The 26,367-nt window shown below is 42.5% G+C and overlaps 1 protein-coding gene across 1 annotated transcript; it reads left to right on the top strand.

Annotated features, from left to right (window-relative positions):
- Nucleotides 1-1,115: 1,115 nt before the first annotated feature.
- Nucleotides 1,116-25,544, top strand: LOC144128846 (uncharacterized). Its single transcript, XM_077662610.1, has 21 exons — nucleotides 1,116-1,749; nucleotides 1,840-1,987; nucleotides 3,720-3,837; nucleotides 4,499-4,564; nucleotides 5,789-5,854; nucleotides 5,920-6,104; nucleotides 6,198-6,274; nucleotides 6,377-6,450; nucleotides 7,040-7,197; nucleotides 8,400-8,666; nucleotides 9,883-10,102; nucleotides 11,638-11,748; nucleotides 13,890-13,934; nucleotides 15,140-15,448; nucleotides 17,523-17,645; nucleotides 19,819-19,936; nucleotides 22,098-22,248; nucleotides 23,501-23,563; nucleotides 23,652-23,724; nucleotides 23,831-23,884; nucleotides 25,210-25,544. Exons 1-21 carry the CDS (start codon nucleotides 1,452-1,454, stop codon nucleotides 25,375-25,377), a joined length of 2,892 nt encoding a protein of 963 aa, XP_077518736.1. The 5' UTR covers nucleotides 1,116-1,451; the 3' UTR covers nucleotides 25,378-25,544.
- Nucleotides 25,545-26,367: the final 823 nt, after the last annotated feature.

Genomic DNA, 26,367 nt, shown 5'->3' with positions numbered 1-26,367 from the left:
AATATTGTTTGCAATGCTCGCCTCGGCGGCCTAGTCTTGACGCTTTCCGCTGCCGAAAACAGATGGCGCCACTGCCAGTTCTCAGCGAAAAAGCGTCGTCTGCGGGTTTTGGCTCGCCGATCTCTCGTAGACGCTTACGTTTTCGCATCATGTGCGCCTGAACTAAGTAAGTACCATTTCAAACTTGCTACGATACAAAAGTTACCATAATACACAAGCTCTGTGTTCAGTTTCACCGCAAATGAGCCAGCGGTTGAGGCGGGGAAATTTTTGAATGTGTCAGCGATAAAAACGCACAATACTGTATTTAAGAGTGAATAGGTGAAAACATTCATTAGGCAGCGGACTTTGCATTGACAATTTTACCGAATTTTGTTTAGACCGAACCGGAGCGAGGGCGAGGCCGCAATCTGCTGAAGTGCCGTCGGTGTTCTGCTGGTTCACATTAACGCGTCCAAAAGGTATATGGTGCTGCTGTTTCGACGGAGCGTATCAAGTACTGTTTCGTATTGAAGCAAATTATGCCTGAATGGGCTTTTATTGGTGACACTTGGTGCAGTTGACTATTCTAACAGCGCTTGTCACATGCGCTGCTGCATTCGTCTTTCTCGTCAGTCGTTTCTCTCGCACTGTATAGGTGAAACATGGCTGTGCTATAAAGTTAGGTTGAAAGCACGTCTGGAAGGTAAATGACACACTAAAGCGATAAGCATCACCTGCCATTGATGAGAAGCGACATCGTCCGCCGGCAACCCGAAACTGAAACAGCGGCAGTTCGAGTTTCAGGATTTCCGCGCCATTGCCTTTTCTTTGCAACGCGAAAATTTGTTTTTAAGATGACCTAGACTCATCGCCATTCCACTACTTCCCCTGATTACGTTCGGAAGACAAGAACCAGATCAGAAAATAGTGTTTAATGCACGTACCCCTTTGCCGCGATATGGTGAGACATGCGTGCCTGCTCTGAGGACGGAAGGGTGAAAGACGCGACTTTTTGCATTGAAATACACAGCTGACACCAAACTTCCGGGACATGCCATCCAACTTCTGGTAGGTTCACTTGCGCCCACTTCAGAAAGCGGGAATGCGGCATCCAGCAACCTAGTGGAGATCAGTGGTGTCACCAGGCGCTGCCAACCTAAAAACTAGGCGATCCATTGTAGTCAGCGTTTGTCTCTTTTCTAGGCGTAGAAAGCTAGAAATCAAATTTAATAACCCTTCCTGTGCACTAGAATATAGTTCAGTCAGTGTTATTCACCATAGCAGTGACAGACATACAGATCGCTGGCGACACCGGCAACTCGAACTATCCAAAGCATTCCGTTCGCCAGTAACATCAATTGTAAACATTGCCATGTGCGGCGTGTTCGCTGTGTTGTAGTTAAGCGCTGCGTGGTTGTATCAGCTTTTTGTCAGGGGGGCTCGTCAGATTTAATTTATATTTTAATTGCATGTCGTTAGCACTGAAAGAGCTCCGAAACTATAGATTGTGGACTCTGCCGTGGACGCAGTTTCATTTGCAGCTTCGCAACATGTCGGCCAAAGGGCAATCGGCTATCGAAGAGTGCATTAACAAAAGCAACGCTCACAGAAAGTTCTACGATCTCTCAGATGCTTATGCAGTAAAGTCTTTTAATCAGACTAGCAAAACAAAGAAGCTTGTCGGTGATGAAAAGTTTATGGATTACATCAACTCTAACGTCATTGGCAGGGACGCAACTTTCCTGGGTCCTTTCGGTCGGCGGAAAGGTAAGTCGCTCGATCGCTGCAACGGACTCCGCTCATCGTGACCCTTTCCGTCTTCTTATGCTCTTTCTTTCCTGCTTGTCTATTTTTCAGTCGTTTACTGCGATCACACAGCGTCTGGTAGATCACTGACGTTTATTGAAGACTTCATCCGTAACGAAGTTCTTCCTATGTATGGTAACACGCATACCACCACGTCGGTTACTGCCCTTCAATCCACTATGTTCAGGCACGAAGCAAGGTAAGGCTGCGTAGTTTCATCAAGTTATAATGCACATGGTTACGTTTGCTGCTGATGCAGTAATGAATGCACCTCGTCGGCTGTTAACTAAGCATGAACGTCACGCTCGAGCCTTTTCTCCACTCGCATTTCTGCGTTGTCGCTGTCTTTCTGGTCTTACTGGTTTCTCTCTTGTTGTTTTCTGTTTTGTTGCTCGTTTTGTGGTCCAGCTTGATGTCAGGATCTTGGGAGATAGTGCTGAGATAGCATGCATTGTCAATTTGATGCTGCTTCTCGATTAGCATATGCCATAATCAATTAACGTAGAGATAACTGTGTAGGTTTGACTTATGTCGTTGTCTAGATTTCTGTCCATACAGAACAACAATTAACTGCTGTTAGAGTTCCGTTCAAGCATGTCAGAAATTGCTGTCAGTTATGCCCTGCAAGCAGACCAGTTACTGGCAACTATCCTAGCCTGACCACGTTTGACGAAACCTTAACAAAAATAAAGCGATGTAGCAGTAAATCTATCTGCATTCTGTGATCTACTAGTACATCTGACCGTAACTATAGCAGCAGTTATACCGTTCTTCTTTAGACACAATGCGAGAATCTCTGAAAACATTAACTGCCCTTGAAGTTATGTAAAGAGGGAACAGTAACTGAACCTAACAAAGCCTAACTGCTTCAGATCTAATGTCTATGAATACAAAACTGTGCAGCAACAAAACTTCATGCATTTTGTAATAGTGTGCGCTGGTGCTAGTCTGATCAAAACCAAAACAGACACATGGAGCCCTGTGAGGTGGGCAGTCCGAGAGCAATTGGGGGTTTGGTATGGATGACGAAACTGCAGTGCCAGTAAATTCTTCTCTTGGACACAACTCCAGCAACAGTTATATTGTTCCGTCTTAGACCCATTGACTACTGCACGTGGCCTTTTTTTGTGATCAGTACCATGCATTGGAGCTAAACTCATTGCTGTTGCCTTGTATATATATTGCACCAACATTCTGTGATACAATTATCATAATTTTAATGCAATAGCATTTAGGTTGTTGTCTTAAACAAAATTTCTGGCTTCTCTGTCACAAAATTCCCTGATTGGTCAAGAGAGGCCACGTGACCCTGTGATGTCATCACAACCTGCCCATCGTGGCAGGTGCCAACTAGTGCACTGGATTGTGAGCTACCTGCCCACTGTGGTAGGTGAGAATTGATGAGTCCTCAAAAGAGGTCATTGACCCTATGATATCGCAAGGTGCTCAACGGTGACAGATGGAAACCTGGTGGAAAAATCTGAAGACCCTCAGAATTTGGAAGTTGTCCCACCCCAGAAAATGGATTACAGTGGATTCGTGGGGATTAGTGGGTGGATTAATGTGGATGAGTATAATCCCGTACAACAATCCAATGGAAGGTACTGGAACGGGTGATGATTCATTGCTACCATATAAGAGCAATGGAACCTGTTCCAACTGGAATTTTGGTGATAAAATCGCAACATTAGACACTCATTGTAGACGCTACAGTAGGCAACCTAAATGCTGTCACATTTTTTTCTTTAAGAATGTGGTTAGGAAGGCCCCCAAGTTTTTTGCCTTCCCTCTATGCATGTTTCAAATCTAGAGCTGGGATAAGAACAGGCAATCTTCTGGCTTCTCTACTCATGATAGCCTCCTATCACTTTGTCAGTTTTAAGTATGCTTCTCTGTTTGCATTTATGTTTTATGTGATCTCTTTGCAACAGGGACATCGTAAGGGCCTGCGTGAATGCAAGCGAAGGAGACTCAGTGATATTTGTAGGCACAGGCACCACTGGTGCAGTGCACAAACTGATCTCTGCTCTGTCCCTTCAGAAGCCACCTGTAAGCATTCCTTCTTACTGGCACAAACCACTGAAACGCTTGGGCAATCTTGTAATATATACTGTTGGCTAAGTTTGTTTTGTCTTTGTTTTTGACTGACTACTTGCTGAACTCAGGAATGTTCAAAGGTCCCATAGTATCCACACGTTTGTGTTGAAGAAAACAGCCCACCAATTAGACTTTCAAATGCATGTAATGCAAATGCAAAACTCCATTGCAGGCAGTACATAAGTTCACTGGCCATGCCAATCATGAAAATTTACTATTACTGTCACTTTTTGACCTGGGGCAGGATAGACAGTTTAGTCATTTTATTTATTTACAGATACTGAGTTCCTGTCTGGGGCTATTGCAAGTAAGCAGACCTTATCTAGAAAGAAAACCAACAGGACTGCTTTCTTTTGCGTGGCACTAGGTTGCAATAAGCTAGCAGTTACAAAGCATTTCATTTTTGTTTTCTACCTAGATGATGAAAGAGGCTGGGATCATCTTGACACAGTACACTTCTCAGGTTACATTGTGGGCTGTTTTTCTCACTGTAGGCAATGCCAAGGGCAGTTCTGTCAATATGTGTGTTTTTTCTTATCGGCTTTATAGAGGTATAATTTATTCTTGCAGTTCTTGCTTTTTATTTATAGGCCTGGTTCTACACCCATTTCAGGTGGTGTTTGTGGACACATTTGCACATCATTCAGTTTTGCTTCCTTGGAGAGAAGTCAGTGCTGAGGTAATTGTGAATTTTCACTAAATTCCTTTTCCACTTTTGGCGATTCCAACATGTACATGATCTGTAAAAAAAACTTTGCCCTTCACAAGCCTCATCCTTTATCTTTAGGTGACTCTGCCATTAATGGTTGCTTTAAGGTTGAATGATAATGAATCAGAGTTTGCTAAACTTGTGCCTTCCAAGCTGGCTGTTCAATGATGCCATCACGTGCCTCGTTATGGCACTTAACTGCTTCAGTTGTTCTTTTATTTATGCAATGTCATCAGTAGACGAAGTTGTAGTTACTTGTAGCTACATAATAGTTACAGAAACAAAATGGAGATGGCAAGCTGTATTGGTATTTCTTTTCTTTTTTTGCATCTTCATTTTGCTGTGATTTTGGCAGTCTGTTTCTGATGACAGTTGTGGTGTGGTAACGGTGTTGAAGGACGTCATGTTGTGAAGAACAAATAAAAATGAATGAATGAATGAATCATCAAAGTTGCTGTTTTTGGAAAAGCTATCAAAGGTGCATGATGTGCAACAAAATACAAGAATGAAAAACCGACTTTGTCTGGCTCTGAAAGTATGAGAACATTCAGAACATCCTTTCAAGAATTTCCAGCAGTACAAGTATTCAAGTTGGTTTAGTTTTAAAATCTTGATATCTCGCCTTGTGTACTATTTAAGTGAGCTGGACTAATTAAATGGGGTTGGAATTCATAAACAGTCACCAGGCAGAAGAACAGTTCTGCAGCGAATGGGACTGAATGCTAGTGCCTTAATTTTCATTCTTCTATTCACAAGAAGTTGCTCCTTATTTTGTGTCAATCTTATGTGCTTCTGCACCCATATTTTCAGTTTTTTCCAGTAGGGCAACTTCAAAATGAGTAACTTGTGCCTATTAGTTTAGTCAAAAGCCTTATTGAAGTTTCCCTTAATCAATGTATTGCATTTTCACTCGCAAATGTTTGGAATAGCGTCAGGCAATCTCTTAAATATGTGTGATCTTTCTTTAATGCAAACATCCCTACTGAATGAGAGACGCAAATAAGGTAGCGAAATAATGGACAATCTTTATTTTGGGCATGGTACCTGCAGTTCTGCCCAACTATAGAGACACGCTTAGTTCAGATGGTAGACATTTCATATTCATTCAAGAGGCACGCAAATCATAGTTGAATGTAGCTGCAGTCGTTCTGGCTGCGTGTGTTTGATGAAAATATTCTTTTCATTTCTGTTCAGATTGTGAGAGTTCCTGAGACAAGTGAAGGATCGTTGGATGTCTCATTTCTCGAAGAAAAACTGAAGGTGAGAAGTATTGCAACAAAAGTGGTGAATATTCGGCACAGTCAGGTTTTTCCTTCTCTCCTCAGGAATATACTGGTGATGAGACCAGACAGCTGATTGGGTGCTTCACAGCAGCATCCAATATCACTGGCATTCTGTTGGATGATGTCAGAGTTACGGCCTTGCTTCATCACTACCGCGCACTTGCATTCTGGGATTATGCATCTGCGGCACCTTATGTGAATGTCGACATGAATCCAGTTGTCCCTGGGTGAGACCTCACACAAATTCTACTAGTGGCTTCACAGCTGTCTTATCCACTGAGAAACAGGTTTTGTTGTGAAAACGTCCACTGTTTCTTTAGCATAGAGCAAGGACTGGCATACAAGGACGCGATTTTTATGTCTCCGCACAAGTTTCTGGGCGGACCTGAAACACCTGGTGAGTCAGATGTCTCCTGGTTTATGTTGTTGAATATTTACTTTTGTTTCTAATAACTTACTTATTATTCAGTTTATCATGTCTTTTGTGTCTCTCTTGCAGGAGTGCTGGTTGCAAAGAAGAAGCTTTTTGTCAATCGGGTGCCATCTGGTTGCGGTGGCGGCTCAGTGTTTTTCGTGAGTTCTTGTTATCAGGTCTTTGGTTAAGCTTCTATTGTGAGAGGTTCAAAGTGGCATGCAACAGACACATCTGATTACATCTTGCCATAGGTTGTGTGCAAGCAGCCATGGAGGAAAAAAAAAAAAACTCAGGATTGAGTGTCCGGCGATAGCTTTGAAAGCTTAGTCATAAAAAGTAAAAAGGAGAGAGCCAGTCGCCCCGTGATCATGCCACGTGATAGCATGCAGTGATATCCATCCCCGCTGCGCACGTGCATGCGTGGACCGGCGCAGCAAACTGACTGTAGATCAACCTCCTTGCTGTATACGCTCGTTCCATGTGCCGCGCAGATGTGCGCACTAAAACATACCAACACCAAACATGAAGGACTGACTCGGAGAGCGAAAAAATGAGGGAGGGAGCGGCTTCACGAGGATCTGGCTTGCGAAGGCTGGCCGCTTGGCATCGCTCTCCCTCCTGAGTTTTTTTTCCCTCCATGCAAGCAGCAAGACGGGCCAAGTGTAGTAAAAAGTAGTAGTAGTAGTAGTAGTAGTACAAGACTTATGAGCCTGGTCTTTTTTTTAACTGCCATTGTGTTTGTTTCAGGTTTCGAGGAAGGACCACCGTTACCTGCAGGAAATTGAAATGAGGGAAGAAGGTGGGACACCGTCTATTGTAGGCGCTGTCCGATGTGGCCTTGTTTTTCAACTGAAAGCTGCTATTGATCAAGAGTTTCTCATCTCAAAAGAGGAACAGCTGTGCAGGTGTGAAGCGGTGATGTTTATGCAAACCCAACTTCTTTTCTCTACCCGATTGGGGGCAGGGGAGAATGTGCACTATAAAGTAGTGCTGGGTTGTATTTCTTAATTAACTGCATTTTTTCCCCTTTATGTGCCATGCTGTATGGAAAGGCAGACTTGCTGTTATACATAACACGATATTTTTATCACGTGCCATTTATAACAAGCCCCATACATGACTACAAGTGGCCTTATCCTGCCAACATATGGGCAGCATTATGGCATTAGGGTTTATGAGCCAGTTAGACCAGATTCAAAGTTCTTCGGCTTCCATTTGTGAGTGTAACTTCTAAAAGATCTTTGACTCCTCAAGGTTACCACAGGTAATGCTGTGAATTTATTCAGTAGATGAATGTATACTGTCACTTAATTTAAGTGATCAAAGCTACGGTGTCTGCGCCATTGTACAGAAACTGCAAAATGCACCACACTTTCCGTGTAAAGTTAGAAAGAATCTGTGGCAATATTATTTGATTTGTGAGCATATAATACAAACACAAGGGAAGGGGAAAGAACAGGTTGGCAACTATCCTTGATGGGGGCACGTTCCAAGCGAAACTAATGCACTGTTGGGATGGACAGGGGGGCAGTTTAAATACAGGCAATTGGGGCTAATTGGTTTATCGTGTTGAAGTGGACAACACTAACTTGGACAAATTTGGGCGAAGGACAGAAAAATAAACAAATAGGATGAGTGCTTACTTGCAGCTGTTTATCTTCCAATCAGTTCCAGTTTAGTATCATTTGACTCAGTGTATTTTCTGTCTTGAGTTATGACATTGCTAAGATCACTCAAAGGTTTGTTAAAGAACATGCTGTTGAGAAAAGCATTAATTTTTCTCTGTTTCCCTGGAAACCATAGTGCATGTGCTTTATGTTGACCTAGAATAATTTAAGCTGAGGAGTGATGTGCCAAACATGTGGTTTGTGTGGAGCAACATTGTAAAGTAAGTGAAAGGTAAAATAGTTTACACAGAGGACCTTCACCATAGTGACTGGATAAGAGCATTTAGACTAACAGATGCATAGGTAATTTGCAAACAGAGTGCTTGCAGCAGTAGTTCATTCATTTTGTGATACTTGCTACATTCAAGACATGCAGCTGTTGTCTGGTTCTCTTGTTTTTATTTTTTTTTCTGCCTCCCGTTAAATTTTTATTTCTACAGAAAAATGTGGAATGCGTGGCAGAACACACCTAACCTGGTTGTCCTAGGGAGCCAGACCATTCGTCGTCTGCCAATCGTCTCCTTTCTTGTCCGCCATCCTGGCACGGGCCTCTTTCTGCACCACAACTTTGTGTGCGCTGTTCTCAACGATTTATATGGGATCCAAGCACGTGGCGGGTGTGCCTGTGCTGGACCCTACGCCCAGGACCTATTAGGCATTGATGAAAACTTGGCTGTTCGCTATGAAGAGCTGCTTGCCGAAGACAGGTGAGATGGCACGTTGCAGGATGCTGAGTTGAGCAGCTCTGGAGATACAGGGTAATATGAGCTCAAAGATCCTTAGCAACTTATTGGTGTTTCACATCTAAAAAAGTCTTCAAGTATTCCACATCAAAATGGCACAGTCCAGTGCCCGTAATGCAGCTAATTACTTGGTGTACTGCTTGACAGTAGAAGAAAAACTTCTGGTTCATACATGGCTGTTAACTTACCTGCTTATTATAGAGCTGCATTGTTAGCCTCCTATTTTAATTTCTTAAGCTACCATCAGTTGCTCGCAAAACTTGATGTAATGAAGTGTGCAAGCTGTGTTCATCCTGTCTGCATGCGCACATAATTTCCAATAAAAAACGGAAGCAAAGCATGTGGTTGTTCATGTGAGAAAAGAATTTTTGTTCACTGTATTTGCAGGTTCGCTTTATGAGTCTTTGTGATCACAGTTAGCTGTAGCTGCATTTTGCTGTACAAAAGAATTTGTTAGCTCAAATTATGGATCACAGACTCCCTTGACAATGCTGAATGCATGCAAAAGCACTGCAGTGTATTCTTGTTTATTATGAATGAATGAATCTTTATTTGGGGAATGGGAGCTTCCATGTTAATGAGTTGTAAATACATTGAAAACATTTGGTGCTCAGAAAAATTGTCAGTAATTTAAGTTCTCCACATTGATGGGTGTTGTTATAACGGGCCACGTCTGTATACACGTTCTGCCCATTTCAAGATAAGAAAGCCTACATCGGCCATTGCACTGAGTGTACATCAGAGGCATGCTTTTATTTTCTAGCTCACTGTTTGTTGCTCTTTAAGCAAAAGATAAGAAGATTTTCTAGCTAGCCTAAGTAGTTCCCGCCTCATTTTGGCAGTGATGATAAAGTGGCACGTGATGATACCCACAGTGTGAGAATGTAAAATGTAACCTTTTTTTTTTTTGTCAGCAATAGCAACACATGGCTCTATTGACGGCAACTAAACATCAACTCGGAACATGCTCAGACCTTGGATAAGCATTTCCCATGTAGTATCTTTACTATTCAGGGTTCACTTTTGTTGTTCGGCATTCAACAGGAGATCTGAAATCACCCGTTGGGAATTCCAGTGCCTGTTTAATGCTGTCAAACAGAGCAAGAATTGTGAGGATGCGCCCTCATGCTGCGTGTCTTACAATATGTTGCTCAATCATCTTTGTGTATCTTGTGTTCAGCAAACTGGACAGGACTCATCTGCGGCGCTACCTGGAGCACTCTGAGCGTGAGGTGCTGCGACCCGGCTTTGTGCGGCTGAACCTGGCCTTCTACTTGTCGGACTCCCAGGTGGACTTCATACTAGAGGCGGTTCGCCAGGTGGCATGCAATGGCTGGAAGCTTCTTCCTCAATACAACTTCAACCCCGAGACTGGCGAATGGAAGCACACGAGGCACCAGGTATCGCAGCCAGTCAGCACAGGGGGCATTGCCAGCCTTTACAATCAAAGATGGCTGTGCAGGGTTGCATCACACACACACACTGTGACACTGTGGCATTGTGACAACCAGTCAGAAGGACCCTTGTTGCCATTAACAAAGTTACCTTAAGCTTAATTCAGATACGCTGCTCTACAAAAATTTGCATGTGTGATGTTCATTAGATCATTGTGCTTATTGATGCATTAGTACTAAAAGGGTCTGTGCAGGAGGAAATGGCGACTGCGGTTTGTTAGTAGCCAGTGGAAAGGCTACGAACGAACTTAGCATACGACCTCGGATAAAATGAGCCGTAGTATGCTACCTCGGATATTACAAACTTCCCAGTGTGTTAACCTCATCTATACCGAACCTAAGTATGCCACCTCGGATATAACGAACCTAAGTATACTACCTTGGATATTGCCACAGTCCCAATCAATCCAGTGGCGCCATGCCGTGGCATGGCACCACTGGATTGATTGGGACTAAACAAGTTTTGTGTCTGGACCTCGGATGTAACAAACTTATACATAGCTTGTTGACCTTGGATGTAATGAATTCAAGTGTACCACCTCGGTTGGAACAAACTTTAATGTGTTGACCTCAAATATAATGAATATTTGACTGCTAGCGGATTCAGACAATCCACCAAGGATCGTTTAAAACTTTTTTGTCATCAGCTTTAAGTAGCAGCAGCAAAATGCTTTAAGAAATTAGACTGCAAAATGGTAGACTATCACCATTCTTCAGAGCCGTACCCAAGGCCATCCCTAAGCTGGTGAGCAGATCTAATGCCCTTTATTCTGTGTGCTTAATGGTCCCACATTGTATATCAAAATAGCTGCTAGAATTAAATATAAGCTTAGAAGTGGCTTTAGATAATGGTATTGAAGAATACCAATGTCATAGTATTGCACAACAGAGTGGGGCAGCAAACCAGGTTGTTATACAGTGTCTTCTGAGAAGTGCTCATATGGTAGAATCTTGATGATACGAATCTCAGGGGGTTGCGAAAATGTCTATTAGTATCAACTGAAATGCATTTCATTAAAAACAGAAGGAAATTCGAATTCTGCAGCACAAAAAATGCATTCACGCAAATATATTTCTGCCTAGCGAGATTTTTTTATAGTAGTTATGTGCCATTGCTTGGTGCTCAGTGCATACGGCATCAGCTATGCATGGGCCTTGTACCACATATCAGTACTCACAGTACTTACGACACAACTGCCAATCACAGGTTCGGCCATGTGCTGCGGGCCTTTTGCCAGCACTCAGAGCTCACGCTGCATTTGCCAAGAGTAGTGATTCCATGTCCATATCATCCATAGTGGTGCAGGAGTGTGTTCAGAGAACTTGAAATTCTGTGCATTATAGCAGTGCGCTTTGGCCAGAGAAGTTCTTGAGCATTGATTGTATCAGCATTGAGTGTATCGCCGAGATTCTACTGTAACTCATATTTGACTCGTCATGCATTTGCAGTGGCTGTGTTGCTGATTGCTTGTTCTCTACAGGTGTTCAAGGACAGAAAATGGCTCGGTTCAATATCATACAAAGAAGGAAAATTTTCATACAGAGAGGCCGAAGAAGAGATTGAGAAGCTTGGCTTTGACACTACTTGGCAGGTGAGGCAACTTTTCTGTGACTAGCAAACATAAATTTTACATTTTTCCCTGCTTTCTCACCAACATATGCACTTTTGTGCAGTATTTGTACGAAGGCTGTGTAATTAATCATTTGATATTAACAAATATGGTTGAACAAGTTACCCCCCTTTCCAGCTAATCCAACCTCAAAAGTGGTGCTCTGCCAGCTAATTGTGTCGTTTTTTGGAGGGTTATATAATATGAAGGTTGAATAAAATGAGACGCACTGTACATAAGACAACAGTGTGGTGAAATTGCGCTGCAGTGGCTTATCAGTGTCATAGCAACCCTCACCGTGGGCTGTATAGTTAAGGGAATGAAGAGACAATATTATAGTCAGTCTCAGTGTCAACCTCCATTACTACGCAGTGTTTCAGCCTGTTAGACCGGGTGCTTTTTTCGGAGTGTCCTTTAAGTTTTTAAACCTATGCACTAGAGAAATGGGCCTATGCGCTAGAGAAATGGGCCAGAGTTCTCATTTTCATTTCTGCGCGCAGTTTTAATCTTACATTTTTGTGCAAGGAAGGAGCCTGTCAATCCTTGCATGTGCACTGAGCTGTATTGGTGTACATTCTAGGAGAATGCTATTGAGCAACAGTTTAGTGACCTGATACAGCAGAACCCCGCTGTTATGTTCCCGGGTGCTGCATTTTCCCAGCTGCTATGTTTTCATAAGCCAGTCCCGTCTAAGCTCACATAGAAACCCATGCAGTATAAACTCAGCAGTTACATTGCAGCTGTGGCAGCTTTCCCACATGCTACATCGCAAATATCACTTTGCGATAATGGTTCACCTCATGCCGGCATTTCAACAGCCTACTTTTAATACACGCGGAACGACAGCGAGGCCAAAACCGAACTCCAAGCGGCAGCAAATGCTGTGTGGGCAGGCTGTATGAGATGTAGTTGCGCGGGTTGACACCAAGGCATGTTTCTGTCATCTGCATCTTCCCTGTAACCTCTGCAGCTTGAAAATGAAATTTCTAGGTTCCAACAGATGAGAGCTGCATAGGATTAAAGTGGCCGCTGTGAAAATAGAGCAGAAGCGTGCACGCATGCCCAAACTGCACCCACTCCATGCACCTGCCGTCCTCGCTGCTGCCTCCTTTTCGCCAACAGTTGCTCAGGAGAATGGAGAACCATTGCAGGGTGTTTAGGACTCTCTGTGCATGTGAACAATTGTGAGAGCCACTAAGCCCTTCAAATTTCAAGGGAGTAAGTTCCCCTTAGTAGAAGTAAAATAAAAAGAGAGAAAAGGCAGGCAAAATATACATTTTTTTTTGTCACACGCATTTTCCGGCTACTACGCTTCACAGCTGGTACGTTCTTTTTCTCGCGGTCTCATGAAAAACGTAACTGCGGGGTTCTACTGTACTACACTGTACCTTCCTGCAATGGTCTCTTAGTGGGATCATGAAATGACTGGTGGTGAAGTATGTAGTAGACACTTTAAATTCATCAGTTGTTACTGCTTGCTGTTGTGATTTAAAACGTTATGTTTTCGCAGTTTAATAAAATACACCTGCTTGGAACGCAAATCATTATGCTGAAATTTCTGAAGCAAACTACAAGGATAATTGTAGCGCCAATCATGCCACTGTGGCAGCTATGGTCAAACCAGTGCAAAATTTTCCAATAAATTTCCTCATTAAATTATATTGAAAGTTCGTCAGTCATTTCTGGTGCCATCTACACAAGGCTATCATCGCCGTACTGGATTTTTAATGAGGAAAAAGAAAAAAGCGCTTTCATGAATACTGCCGTTCTCTTCATTTGTTCATTACTCCCTCTCAGAATACAGAAAACACCAACTCTTACAAGGAGAAACCACAAAGCTTTATCTCCTCAGACATATTTGTTGCTCTCACTTCAAGTAAAGCAAGCCACTGCTTTCTTCACGGTGGATATATGTTTGTTGTGAGAAACATTCGCATGTCAAGAGTGTTCGATTGTGAACTGAAGTAGCTGCAAGGCAGGCACTCATGTTTTTTCCATTCAATGCTGTATGAGGTTCAATGCATCAAGGCCATTGCACACTACTATGACCATGCTGCGATATATACATATTTGTCTTAACTGCTGTGACATTTTCTTCAAGGCATCGTTTATTTTTCTTTCAGGATGTGCTGAATGAAGCAAAAATCTTTTATGAAGATGCCGAAAAAGTAAGGTGCCCTTTTTACTAACTTCTGTTTGAATGTTTGAAAACTCAGTTCCTTCGTTATTCTTTTGAGAGCATTCAATAACAATCGAACAACCACCAGCAGGTTTGTTTGTTTTTTCTTGGTAGAACGGCTGATAAATGTATGTCATGATTACGGCATGCACATCATTGAGAGATTGGCAGAGCAGGGGGGGGGGGGGGGGGGGGGGGGGTGCAGGCAAATGAGTTTAAAAAGTTTGCTGGAATAGAATGGCTGCTGCTAATGGGAGAGGACTTTATTGTGCAGTGGATGTAGTTAGGCTACATCCACTTCACAATAAGTCATGATGATGAATGATGATGGTATCATTGAAAAGTTGCTTTGGCACAGTCTTGAAGGTCATCATTAATTAGATGGGTCCCACATTATGGAGAAATGCACAGTATGTTTTCTGGTATCAGTGTGTTGTGCTATGTAATGCAATGAGTTTACAGAGCCTTTTGTAGCAGTGGCCTGGCATTTCACTTAACACTGTCCAAGCATTTTATGAGGGAATGAGCAGCAGTGGCCATTCATCCTTTGCCCACGTGGGCACCTGGGGTGTAGGCACAAACAGACAGGAACACCACAAAGAGACGTGGTATACAATACCATGGGTGTCTGTGTCTGCCACCATTTGCTGTATGTACTCAAGCACCAGCTAGCCTGTGGCAGTTTGCTTATGTACTGTTTGCAGTCTTCAAGTATGCGAAAGTATAACATCTGTCTTTCCATTATAGCTCTACTTATTTTTGCTTTCTTTTATAACTCTAGCATAACTTCTGCAAACAGAAAACAAGGTGTTTTTTTGTTTGTTTTTTGAGCTGCTGTCATGTCACTTTTGTCAACAGTAAACGGCCCATAACATGCTCATCTGTAAGCCAGTAATCATCATTCAGTTTAGCAGCTAATAACCAGAGTACTGCAGTTCATGATGGAACTACTACCGAGCAGAAAAACACACACGCAAAAAAATATGATCTACCTAACTATTTCTACTGGAAAACAAAGACCTCTCCCATATTCCTCCTATTAACCCTATCCTGCGCCAGCTCTAACCACCTTATCCCCCCAGTAAATTTGGATTACACCTTGCTCACAGCTGATTTATTGCAGTGCAGTTGTCCCCTTTCAGACAGAGTATCAGTGACTGATTGATGGCATTTTTTTCCCCCTTGCTTGAGCAGGCTGCTCACAGGGCTCAGCTGGCAGACCAGACGCTGATGTTCGACACAGAGGCAGCTGAGCTGCGCTGGTTCCTCCTTCCAAGCGAAGCCAAGCAACTGCTGGAAGGGGCATGCATACAGTTCAAAGATCCCCCATTTGTACCGAACAGACCAGCATGGCAGAGGCAGCTTGAAACCAAAACAAAACAGAAGTGCTCGCCACAGTGTGTTGTAGCCTCAAAAACAACTTGCCCACAAATCAAGGCACCTAACCCACAACAGTTTCGGTGGCATGCTCCTCCAAAAAACATATTCAAGCCATTTTTAAAGGTGAGGTCAAAGTGCTGAAAAAATATATATTGAAGTTCTCTGTGTCACGGTGTCTTGCTGCTCATGTTTGTTTTTAATTCTTGCCAGTGCATCCCGGAAATTAAGCTGCCTTACTTCTGATTTTGGTTATCGAATTAAGTTTGTTCCCATGTTTAGGGGAATCCGCCACACAAGTTCGACATCACATGAAAACTTGGGGTACTGTTTATCCAGAATGGTAGCAGCGATTCTTGGTTTGCTCAAATATGGTCATGAATAGACAGTAGCATGCTTGCTGCAGATAAATTTTCAGAAAAGGTATGATGTGTGCTTTGACAGGAAGGCATTTTGTTTCTTGTGGCAAAGAAGCAGCATCAAAATTTGGGTGACTGCCAGAGTTCCGGAAAAAGCTATGTTTTCCAGGCTGACTGGCTGTCTCATGACATGCACTACCATAGGTGTGCTACCCAAGTTCCTCACAGTTGCAGAATGTGTTGGTACTGGCCATCGACGTGGTGTCAAAGATGACTCCACTCCACTGCGGCTGATGGCAGGCTTTCAATGGTTGCAAAAATCTATTTTCGCACCAGTTTCTACAAAATCTCCAAAGAAAACCTTGTTCTCCCCATATGTGCAGATAATAGCACACTACCAGGAGGCTGCACCTTTTGTCTTGATTTGCATGCACTATCAAGCAAGGATTGTCTGGTAGTCGCATTCCTTAGGCTTCAAAGAATTCTGTTAGCAAAACCAAAGAAAACTTAACCATGAAATTCAAGAATTCTAGTCGCTTTATGTTTGGAAATATGTTTGAAAATGCAATTTAAATCAGTTCAGTGATGCCAGTTGAAATCATGTAAGTGCACATATGTTGTGGGGTTTAACACTTTTAACCAACCCCGAGCTGTACTCATCATGGAAGATTGTACCAGTATCACCAATGACGAGTCCCACCCATCCATTGATTCCACTGCCAAAGACGAGTTACAGTCAGCAATTGCGTTGGTTGCAGTTTTCAGCACTGGAGGGTGGTAGTTTTCAATGAAATGGAATTTGCGCCTTTAGCACGTGCTTTAAGACTGACAACAGTTATTTTCTCCCAAAACTCGCCAAAAATTTTGAGATTTAAGACTGACAACAGTCATTTTCTCCCAAAACTCTCCAAAAAATTTTGAGATTTTGATACATTTTTCAGGAATTAATTTGGCAGTTAAAGGGTTAAGCCAGCTAGGGGGAATATCCCACTTTTACTAAACTAGGCCGTTGGTGTCGCATTAAACAATGTTGCAAGTTGTACTGTTGAGTTGGCAGCCTGAGCAATAGAGACCCAGCTGCACAGCAATGCAGCTGCAGGAGCTTTAGTTTCTTTGTGTTTAGTTTGAATAAAGCTTTGATTATTTGCACCATTCTGTGTGCAGCGACTTAGTAAGTGTCAAGCCCTCTGGCCTTCTGCCAGCTCTGCAGGCTCTTCAAGGTCAATGCCATCTGTGAACTGAAGCCAAGTATTCGAAGGGCTGCTGAGTCCTTAATGGTATATTAACACACTGAGCATTACAGCAAATATTTGTTGTCCTGGCAAGAATATTAACAGTGCGCCTTTATTACTCCCACTCTTACACAATTGCAAAAAAAGAAAACAATCTTCAGTACACTTGCTTATAAGTGCCGCCAAAATTTCAAAGTATTTTTTATGTTTACCTTCAGAGTGTCTCAAAATTACAGCATAAACTTATATAATGGAGCATGTTGGTAACATTTCATCTTGGCACACAGCACAACTTGCAAGGCAAGCACAGAATTCATTGTTTTTGCTTTTTTCCTGTCACCTTTGTCTTACGAGTGATGTTGTATGCTAAGTTTCTAGAAGCGTTTCAAGGCCACTTTAGGTGGCGTTTTCTAGGCTCTTGCTGATTGAGTAATTTATACAGTAGCTTTTTTTCTTGTATAGACAGTTGCTCTATATTTTTACTGCTCCTGTAAACAATGCAATTGTCTCTCTATGATAGCCTATGGCAGGTCGCTTGCTCTCATCTTTTATCGTTGCATCTCTTTCCATTGAAAGTTTCCTCTCCGAATGCTTTTTTTTCTTGCGCAGGCAGTCAATGAGTTCAACATGATTGCTGATGGAGACAGAATCCTAGTATGTCTATCTGGAGGAAAAGACTCCCTGTCTCTGCTCCACAGTTTACGGCAATTTCAGTTCTGCTTCAGAAAAAGGGTAAGTGCCCATGTCCTGATAACAAAGTTGATGTTCCATCCTGTGCTCCCATTTACCACGGACTCAATAGTTGCTTCTCCTTTGTTCACTCCAGCTGAAACTAGGTTTATTGATTTATCGCACCCGTCACAATAGCACCCTATCTTACCCTATCTATCTATCCCTACGTTTACAACTTCCCATTTGTGTAACGTTAATAATGCTATATTCTCAGAACAACATAATTTCTTGCTTCAGGAAGTCAAAACTAATTATGGCAAACAGTGCACTTTATTCTCGGCAATCACTGTCTGGAACTCATTACCAGCAATCATCAAATCGTCCCGTACCGTAGCATCATTCCATAAAAACTTGAAAAACTATATTCTTTTTAATTACCTTCAGTTACCACACAAATGAACCCTGCAATTATTGTGTACGGCTTCTATTGTTTGAGTGCTTTTGTGTAGTACTGTGTTCTCTTTTTCTGTTTGTACAGTGTGTTCGTAAAATTTGCCATGCTTAATCAAACTTTTTATTGTGATTATTAATTCCCACTGCGCCTGTTTTTTGCTGTGTAGTTGCTATCTGCCATATTTTTATCATGCATCATACATACAATTAACAGCAGGAGGTTCCCATGACAGTTTCCACTTTGGGACTTCGTTCTGTATTAATGAATTCATCTACCTCATACCTGTACTTCTTTTTTCAATCCAAACCGTGGAACCGGGAAACAGTATGCAGTCATGTCTCGTTAATATGTACACTTGGTTTCCCAAACCAAACCGACCATAAAGTCAGACGTCCGTAATAGCGAATCATGAAATATATAAATATATTCAGAAAAAAAAAAAGTTTATGGTTAGTGTCTGCTTCGGAGTGGGGGTGGGCATAGTGTTGGGCAGGGAAGTGGTAATCAGACGAAATGCTGGGAGCTCCAAGTGCATTATCTTGGTTGTCATTATTTTTTAAGTAATGTGATGCAGTTTGAAGCATCAAGTGGTCTAGGAAATGCATGATAACATCTCACAATGTGACGATGTGTCTCCTGTCTAAGGTCTGTGACTGCTCACGTGGACCTTATTCATGTGACATCGATTGCGCGGTGCACCTATGCCTATGCAGGCAACCATGGCACGCAACAAGTTGGTGATTGCATCGCCATTTTGACTGAGGTATTTCTATTGTCTAGCAGACTCGATAATGACGCTTACCACAAAGCATGGTGCAGGGAAACTTTTGTCATCGTCCTTCGACACACCCATTAGTGAAGCGGGGTGTGCAGCCCCCTTTTCACTGAGCAACGCTATAAATACAAAAAAAAATATTTGGTTAGGGAAGTCGAGATTTTGTGCTCATCACTGTCCATTTAACATGGCGAGATTACATGTACCTCAGTAGACTCTTTTTGCCCTGTCCACTGTCGGGACAGCAAATTTCCATATTATAGAGGCGTAAATGCATTGAAAAAGTTAGGTCCCCAGAAAAATTGTCCATAATTCGAGCCTGCCATATTAACGAGGGCCATATTAATAAGTCATGACTGTGGTTAATATATTGTGTGCAGGAATTTGGGGGTGGGAGGGTTACTATTTTTATTTTTATGAGTGTACTTAGCTGTCATTGCCAGCATTCTCCTTCAAAAATGGACTTAAATCTTTCTTACAACAAATTCGCCATTGAAACCACAATCAAGGTCTGCATGGCTGGCTCAGCTGGATTCAAGCCAGCGTTTGTGTAGCTTCTTTGAGTACAAGAAGTGAAAATGTGGCCAGTTTGTAGCAGTGGCTTGATGCAGCTGGTCAGAGTTTGCAAGGCAGTTTCCTTCACATTTGGAAATTGTACTTGTCATGCAGTTTACCACTACAGCCAACACCACCTATCTTTTTTATGGCACCACTTGGAGGTAAGCGAACTGTGTTGGTTTGTGCCAAGTAATAGTGGCAACTGCATGCACAAATAGTCATGTCTTCTGACAGAAAGCATTTCACAATTTTGATTTGCTGTCAATGACAGTAAAGTCCTGAGGGTTTTGTTGTTTTTTCTACTTATTTTGGCCTCTGTTTGTTGCAGAACTGCTGATCCTTTATGTTGCTTTTTATGTCTTTATCATGTTGTTATGCATGAAATCACTCTGAATATGTGTGTGAATGTGTTATGATGATATTGCATTATTTTTTTCTTCTTTCAGGGAAAGAACTTTGACCTGGGAGCCGTGACAGTCGACCCTGGTAGCTCTTTGTATGATCCAAGTCCCTTGAAAAAATATCTGGAAGTGTTAGGTGTCCCATATTTCTATGAAGAACAATGTAAGAACACTACCTTTTTTCCTGACATGATATGCTAGTGCAATATCGGCAAAGTGCTAGCTGAATTCCTGTAACAGCAGTCAGCCTCCTATGATTCATTTTGCTTTGTTCTAGTGCCATCCACTGACATATGCCTTTCAACAACTTTTTTTTTAAGGGGCACTGAGGGTAAATTGAAACTGGCCTCTATCAGTTGATTACTTGTTCTAATGGCAAAGAAGTTATTTTCACTTAAAGGGACTATGCAATGAATAAAAAGTCACTTGTAAATGTTTTCAATGCTTAGAAATGATGCTAAGAAGCATTCACACCAAGTATGAGTCTTCGGAACTGAGCTGTCAATTTATTATGAAATTCAAAAATGCGTGTTTTCTAAAATTCGCGGACCGATGGGTGTGCTCGTAGTGACTGATTTTGAAACTAAAATCGTGAAAAAAGACGTCACTCTACCCATGACGTCACCAGACCAACACACGCTGTCATTCGCTGGAGCCACGGCAGCCACGACGTCACGGGCACACTTCCGGTAGCCGTGAAAATCGTCTGCTCATGCCGCCGCGCGACCCTCTCGGGTAAGCGCGAGCCAGGGCATTGCCTTCGCGCATATGGTTTCAATTTTCCTCGGCCGCCTCCTTCTGTCGGGAGTTCTGGAGCCACTTGCAGTGGCTCGCCGAGTCGCTATTGTCGTCGCTGGCGTTCAGCCGGTACGGCATGAAAGCATAGGGCTCGATGCCCATCACGTAAGAGCGAGCAGTCACGCCTCGGTCCATTACTACTAACTACAACAGACGGCAAGCAAAGAAACCCGATGCGCGCCGCAATCACGCCGCCGACGCTGCTGGTGGAATGCTAGGAGCGACAACCGGAAGTTGCTAAAGGAACGTCAACGGATGGTGTATTCATGGGCGGGGCCCAGTCCCAGAGCTGTTTTCTTTATTTTTGTCTGGTGCCCCGCGTGTACGAGTTGAGGGGGAGAGGAGGAGCGTAATTTTTAATCTTCTATATCTTCGGTGTTATTGATGCTAGCTTAAAAATTCTTGTGTTGGTGTGACGAGTGATGAAATGCCTATCTCTCATCTGCTTTACGTAATCTCAATTAATTTATTGCATAGTCCCTTTAAGCAGGAGCTTTTTATGCTATAAAAGGCCAAAATATTAAAGGGACAGTGAGGAGAAATTGAAGTTGGCTTGTATCGATAGAATAGCAGCTCCTGGTCACAAAAACGCCACTCTTACTGAAAACAAAGCTCTTGTAATGTAGAAAATAGCAAGAACCAAAATACAGGTGTCGCCGCCACAGGCCAATCTCGCAAGTACAAGCGTGATGACTTCCTAGGACAAGAGGCGCCACCTTGAAGGAATTTTCCTTACTTCATGGAAGCGACGAATCTCTGAGGCTGGCAAAGGAAGGTTGCGCACCGCACCGCTAGCAGTCAGAAATCACGGAGTCTGCGTTTACGTCACGTATCACGTCACTCCGTTCTGAGACGTCATAAGAGTTGCCGTGGCGTCATAAGAGTTCCCTGAGTTTGAATCAGAGCGGCGGGAAAAACTTTTTCATCTTCGAATCCAAATTTCTTTGAAATAAATGCATCTTTCGCGCCCATACAAGCGGCAACAAAACCATGAAATGCCGTACTATCAGATTTTGCTAACAAAAAAAAATGATAGAGTTCTCCTCAGTGTCCCTTTAAGCGCAGGCGTCGGCACCACAGGTCGCTTTCACAAGCAAACTGTGATGACGTCGGGTACTTTTTGTGTATGGATCTGTGGCTAAACCATACCGCCGTTCACTTCCTGCCGGCGATCATGGAGTCCCTCATGCTCTCAATGTCCTCATCGTCACAAGCTTGAATCTAGTGCGGGGAAAAAAAATATGTTCTATTTTCAACTCCATAGTTCTCGGAATTAGGTATTTTGCTGATGAACAAACATCAACAGAGCCACAAAATGTTGAACAATACAATTGTACTAAAAAAAAAATTTTTATGGGGCTGTCTTAAGTCTTCCTTTCGAGAGAGAGAGGTTCTCTGAGGTATCCTCTCACATATTTCTTTAACTTGTGGCATGGACAAGTTTCTTTGGTAGTAACAGTGTGTCATGCTTTGGAGTGAGGCTCAAGTTTGTCTGGTTAGTAATTTGAGGAAACTTTTCTTGGCAGGCATTGTTGAGCAGGCATCGGCCCTGCCTGAATGCACCTCCATCTGCAGCTTCTGCAGCCGCATGAAGCGAGGCCGCATCTATGCCTGTGCACGGAGAGAAGGTTACAATGTACTCGCACTGGGGCAGCATCTGGATGATTTGGCTGAAAGGTGATTGGCTCACAGCTTTTGTGTATAGAGTTTCTGCTGTCTTCTTCGTTGGCGCCCCAGCTTTTTTTTTTTTAAGTTACATATAGTTGAACCTCACACTATGAAGTTAAAGGGATGCTGAAGCTCTTCCATTACATTGTAATCTTTGTCTCACTATATCGTATTACAGCATACGAATGCATCTTACAGCTAGTGACTGTGTCCACAGTGAAATTTTGATGGCTGAATTTCATGCTGCAAGAAAAAATGTCAATAAAATGTAATCAAATATTTCTTAGAGAAAAATGCTGCCTTGGCCAGACTAATGAGTGGATATAAGGTAGCATGATAATAATCTTATCAAGTATCTACAGAAAAATAGCACCTTGGAAGATTGAATTCAAGGTAAAAAATTTGAGGTGCCACATCATTAAGCATGTCTTCAAAGCAAACGGGCAGTGAGAAATGACCAGTCGTTGTGCTTTTCTTTTTTAGAAAAAAAGTATTTTATTGCCCTTTTTACACCAAAAATTTTGCCTTGTGAAATAAACTTATTAATATTACGTATATCGGACTGTTTGGCAGATTTTGAGAGGAATGATGGTTTATGGGCATTTAACATCCCAAAGCAACTCAGGCTATGAGGGATGCCGCAGTTAAGGGCTCTGGAAATTTCGACCACCTGGGGTTCTTTAACATGCACTGACATCACACAGTACACGGGCCCCTAGAATTTCGCCTCCATCGAAATTTTACCTCCACGGTTGGGATTGAACCCGCATCTTTCGGGTCAGCCGAGCGCCATAACCACTGCGCCACCGCGGCCATGGTTCCAGGTGTATGGAGGGGTATAAAAGGTATTTGTGGTGTAAATCAGGGAATGTATGGGCTTGTAGCTGTTGCCAACTTGTGGCATCTACTCAGGTGAGGGATTGATCCTCTTCCTAAACAGGAAGGATCAGTGTCAAATGAAGTGCATACAGGAAAGTTCAAAAGCAAACGAGAACATATAACAGCCAGTGGAAAAACGACACAGATACAGTTCATTATCACTGTTTAAGTGTGATCATTTCATATTAGAAGTTTTAATGAACAATCCAAGGTTAAGATCCCATTTCTCTTTTTGCGTTTCACTTCTCTCATTATCTTTTTTCATAATGATAGTATCAACTAGCATAACTACAGATTATTTTGTGTGTCTCAATATTGCAACAGCCTTAAAACTTGCATTTTAATTTCTCACTTCTCTTTTTGTCTGGTTTCCCTGCAACAGCTTTCTCATGTCTATATTTCACAATGGCCGGCTCAGAACTATGAAGGCAAACTATACTGTTAGGTAAGTTCAAGTGGCACAAGAGTTGGGGGGCATGTGTTGAGCACAGTGGCATGTGATTGATGTATGATCTGGCTTTATCTCCATAAAGAGAAGGTGACCTCCGAGTGACACGGCCTCTTGTCTACGTAAGGGAAAAGAATCTCCGAAAATTTGCTGAGGAAGTAAGTGGTTTTTGCCAAATTATCTAAATTCGTGTGTGATTACATTGCATTTAGCTTGTGTAACAGTGTCTGATCTCTTTACTTTGCTTCATGTTTGCTTCTTCAGAAAAAACTGCCAGTCATTGCAGAAAATTGCCCAGCTTGCTTTGAAGCCCCAAAGGTTTGTATGGTGCTGTTTTTTTTTTGCATTGTTATTGAGGCTTTGTTAGCTGTTTTTTTTTTCTCGAGCTTGAATGAGAAATTTAATTTTAAGCAGATACATGGTAAAGTGAAGCTGGAATCTCTTAAGACCCTGCATAGCAATGTTAGTTTTAGTAATATATTCCATCTTTATTTTCCACATATCTCTCTTCAGCAACTGCACATAAAAGTGTGCTAACATTAACCTCGTTTTCACCAAGACGGAGTTATTTTCTTTGCTTAGATGCTTGCCTTCGCTCATACAGAAGACAAATCCTGCTGCTGAAACATTGGTTCATGGGCTGAGTCTACCCTACTGCCCTTGTTCGTTTTTGTGCTACCATTTGAACATTACGAAGTGCCGTTGTACTTGCAGAAACAATCGGATTAATTTTTCATTGCGTCAGGTTTAATATGGCTTAATTATGGGAATAGGTGGAAGGTCAGTGACATTCTAGCTGAAATTGAGAAAGGGAAATGGACATGAGCAGGGCATTTAATGCTGAGAATAGATAATCAGTGGTTCCTTATTGTGTCTTCGATAAACTTCCACCAGATTTGTCCAGAAACCAGTACAATGCACAACGACCCAATATCATCATCATCATCAGCCTGACTGCGCCCACTGCAGGGCAAAAGCCTCTTTCATATCTTTTCAATTAACCCTGTTCCGCGCCAGCCACGGCTGCCGTATCCCTGCAAACTTCTTAATCTCATCCGCCCACCTAACTTTCTGCCGCCTCCTGCTATGCTTCCCTTCTTTTGGAATCCAGTCCATCACTCTTAAGGACCACCTGTTAGCTTGCCTTCCCATTACAAACCCTGGTCAAGCCCATTTCTTCCTCTTGATTTCGACTAGGATGTCATTAACCCACTTCTGTTTCCTGACCCACTCTGCCCTATGCACTCAGGTGAATTAATCAAGGGTGATATTGCACTCCGATGTGCACTGGGGCCCACAAGTGCACACTGGCGAAGATGCTATTTGAATAACAAAGTTTACTGCATGGGAAAGTGAACATAGCAGGGTACAGTAGAGAGTCAGGTGGCCACATGCGATTGGGAAGTTTGTTAAAGTGGGGTGACTGCAGTTAGTGCAGGACAGGGCTAATTGGAGTTCAGTGGGAGAGGCCTTTTTCCTGCAGTAAACATGGTCGGTTTGTTGATGATGATGATGGGCTGATTGTGATCTAGCATACAAGGCACTGTGCAAACATCTTTCATTTGTGCAGCACTACCACTTTTAATGGCTCTGGAGCTTTGTTGGTGATGAGACATTTTTTTTAATATTCATCATTCACCCAGGAACGGCATCGTGTGAAGCAGCTGTTGGCAGCTCAAGAAATTTTGTTTTCAAAGCTGTACCCAAGCCTAAGGTCTGCAATGCACCCACTGATGGCCATAGACCGGACTGGAATCGAAAGTGCTCTTCACCAAAATGGCTTCAACCCACACGACTCAGATTCAGAGTGACCAGACAGGCATCACACTATCGCTGTTTTTTTAATATGCCATGAATACGTGAACATGAGGACGAAATATTGCTTGTCCTTCATGCCTTAACCTGTGTAAATATGTGCCTCAAGGTGCAGTGAATAAAAACGTCACATTGGCATAAAGTTGCCCCATTTCCACCAGTCACTAAGCTGCTTTATCTACCACTGGTAACACCTCCTAGCATGACACAAATGGCAAGTAGTAGTTGCAGTGATGTGCAAGTGACCCACCGTGGAATAAAAATGGTGCAATAAGGACAAAGTGAGGCGTTATTTCCCTGGTTTGAAGTTGAGTACCTTCATGTTAAAAGGGTTAGAGATCGGGCTAGTGGGCAATCGACATGAGATTCCATAGCGCAAAACGAGGAAGGGATACAACAAGAGCGCTCCTGTTGTGTCCCTTCCTCATGCGCTACGGAACCTCATACCTTCATGTCATCTTGGTACGGACATCAAAACAGTCGGAATTTCATTAAATCATCTAGAGTGGACTCACTCTAATTAATTTGAATTCACTCAATCCAGAAAACAGATTTATTCCAACTAATGCTCTTGTCTCAAGACTATCGAGCATAATAAAAAGGCTCCTTTAGTACCAACAAATTCTCCATTCCTTTAAAGTTCGGTTTACCGAGAACCTACAGCATAAATAAATAAATATTAATATTAAACTACATACATGTAAAGATCCAAGGAGCAGTCTGGCTGTGAATCATTTGTTCAGTCCTTTCATTCCTAACCCTTGCAACATCATTTCTACTCTTCTTGCCATGTGCTCATTACCAACACTACAGCGGTACAAGTTATCTGCAACACTTGAACTGTTACATTGCCCAGTAATCGGTAGCTACCTTATTCGGACCTATTTTGATAGGTATTGTAGCGTGGGATTTGTAGGTATTGTAGCATGGGAACATTTACAGGTAACCGTTCACAGATACAACACAGGATCTTTATACCACAGTGA

The sequence above is a fragment of the Amblyomma americanum genome, chromosome 4, assembly GCF_052857255.1.
Source record: "Amblyomma americanum isolate KBUSLIRL-KWMA chromosome 4, ASM5285725v1, whole genome shotgun sequence".
NCBI lineage: Eukaryota > Metazoa > Arthropoda > Arachnida > Ixodida > Ixodidae > Amblyomma > Amblyomma americanum.
This window is presented reverse-complemented; position numbering and strand designations above follow the sequence as displayed.

Coding starts and splice junctions, on each gene's coding strand:
- LOC144128846 (XM_077662610.1), top strand. CDS start 1,452: ATGTCGTTAGCACTGAAAGAGCTCCGAAACTATAGATTGTGGACTCTG. Junction 1,750..1,839: donor TCCTTTCGGTCGGCGGAAAG/GTAAGTCGCTCG, acceptor TCTATTTTTCAG/TCGTTTACTGCGATCACACA. Junction 13,935..15,139: donor TTTATGAAGATGCCGAAAAA/GTAAGGTGCCCT, acceptor TTGCTTGAGCAG/GCTGCTCACAGGGCTCAGCT.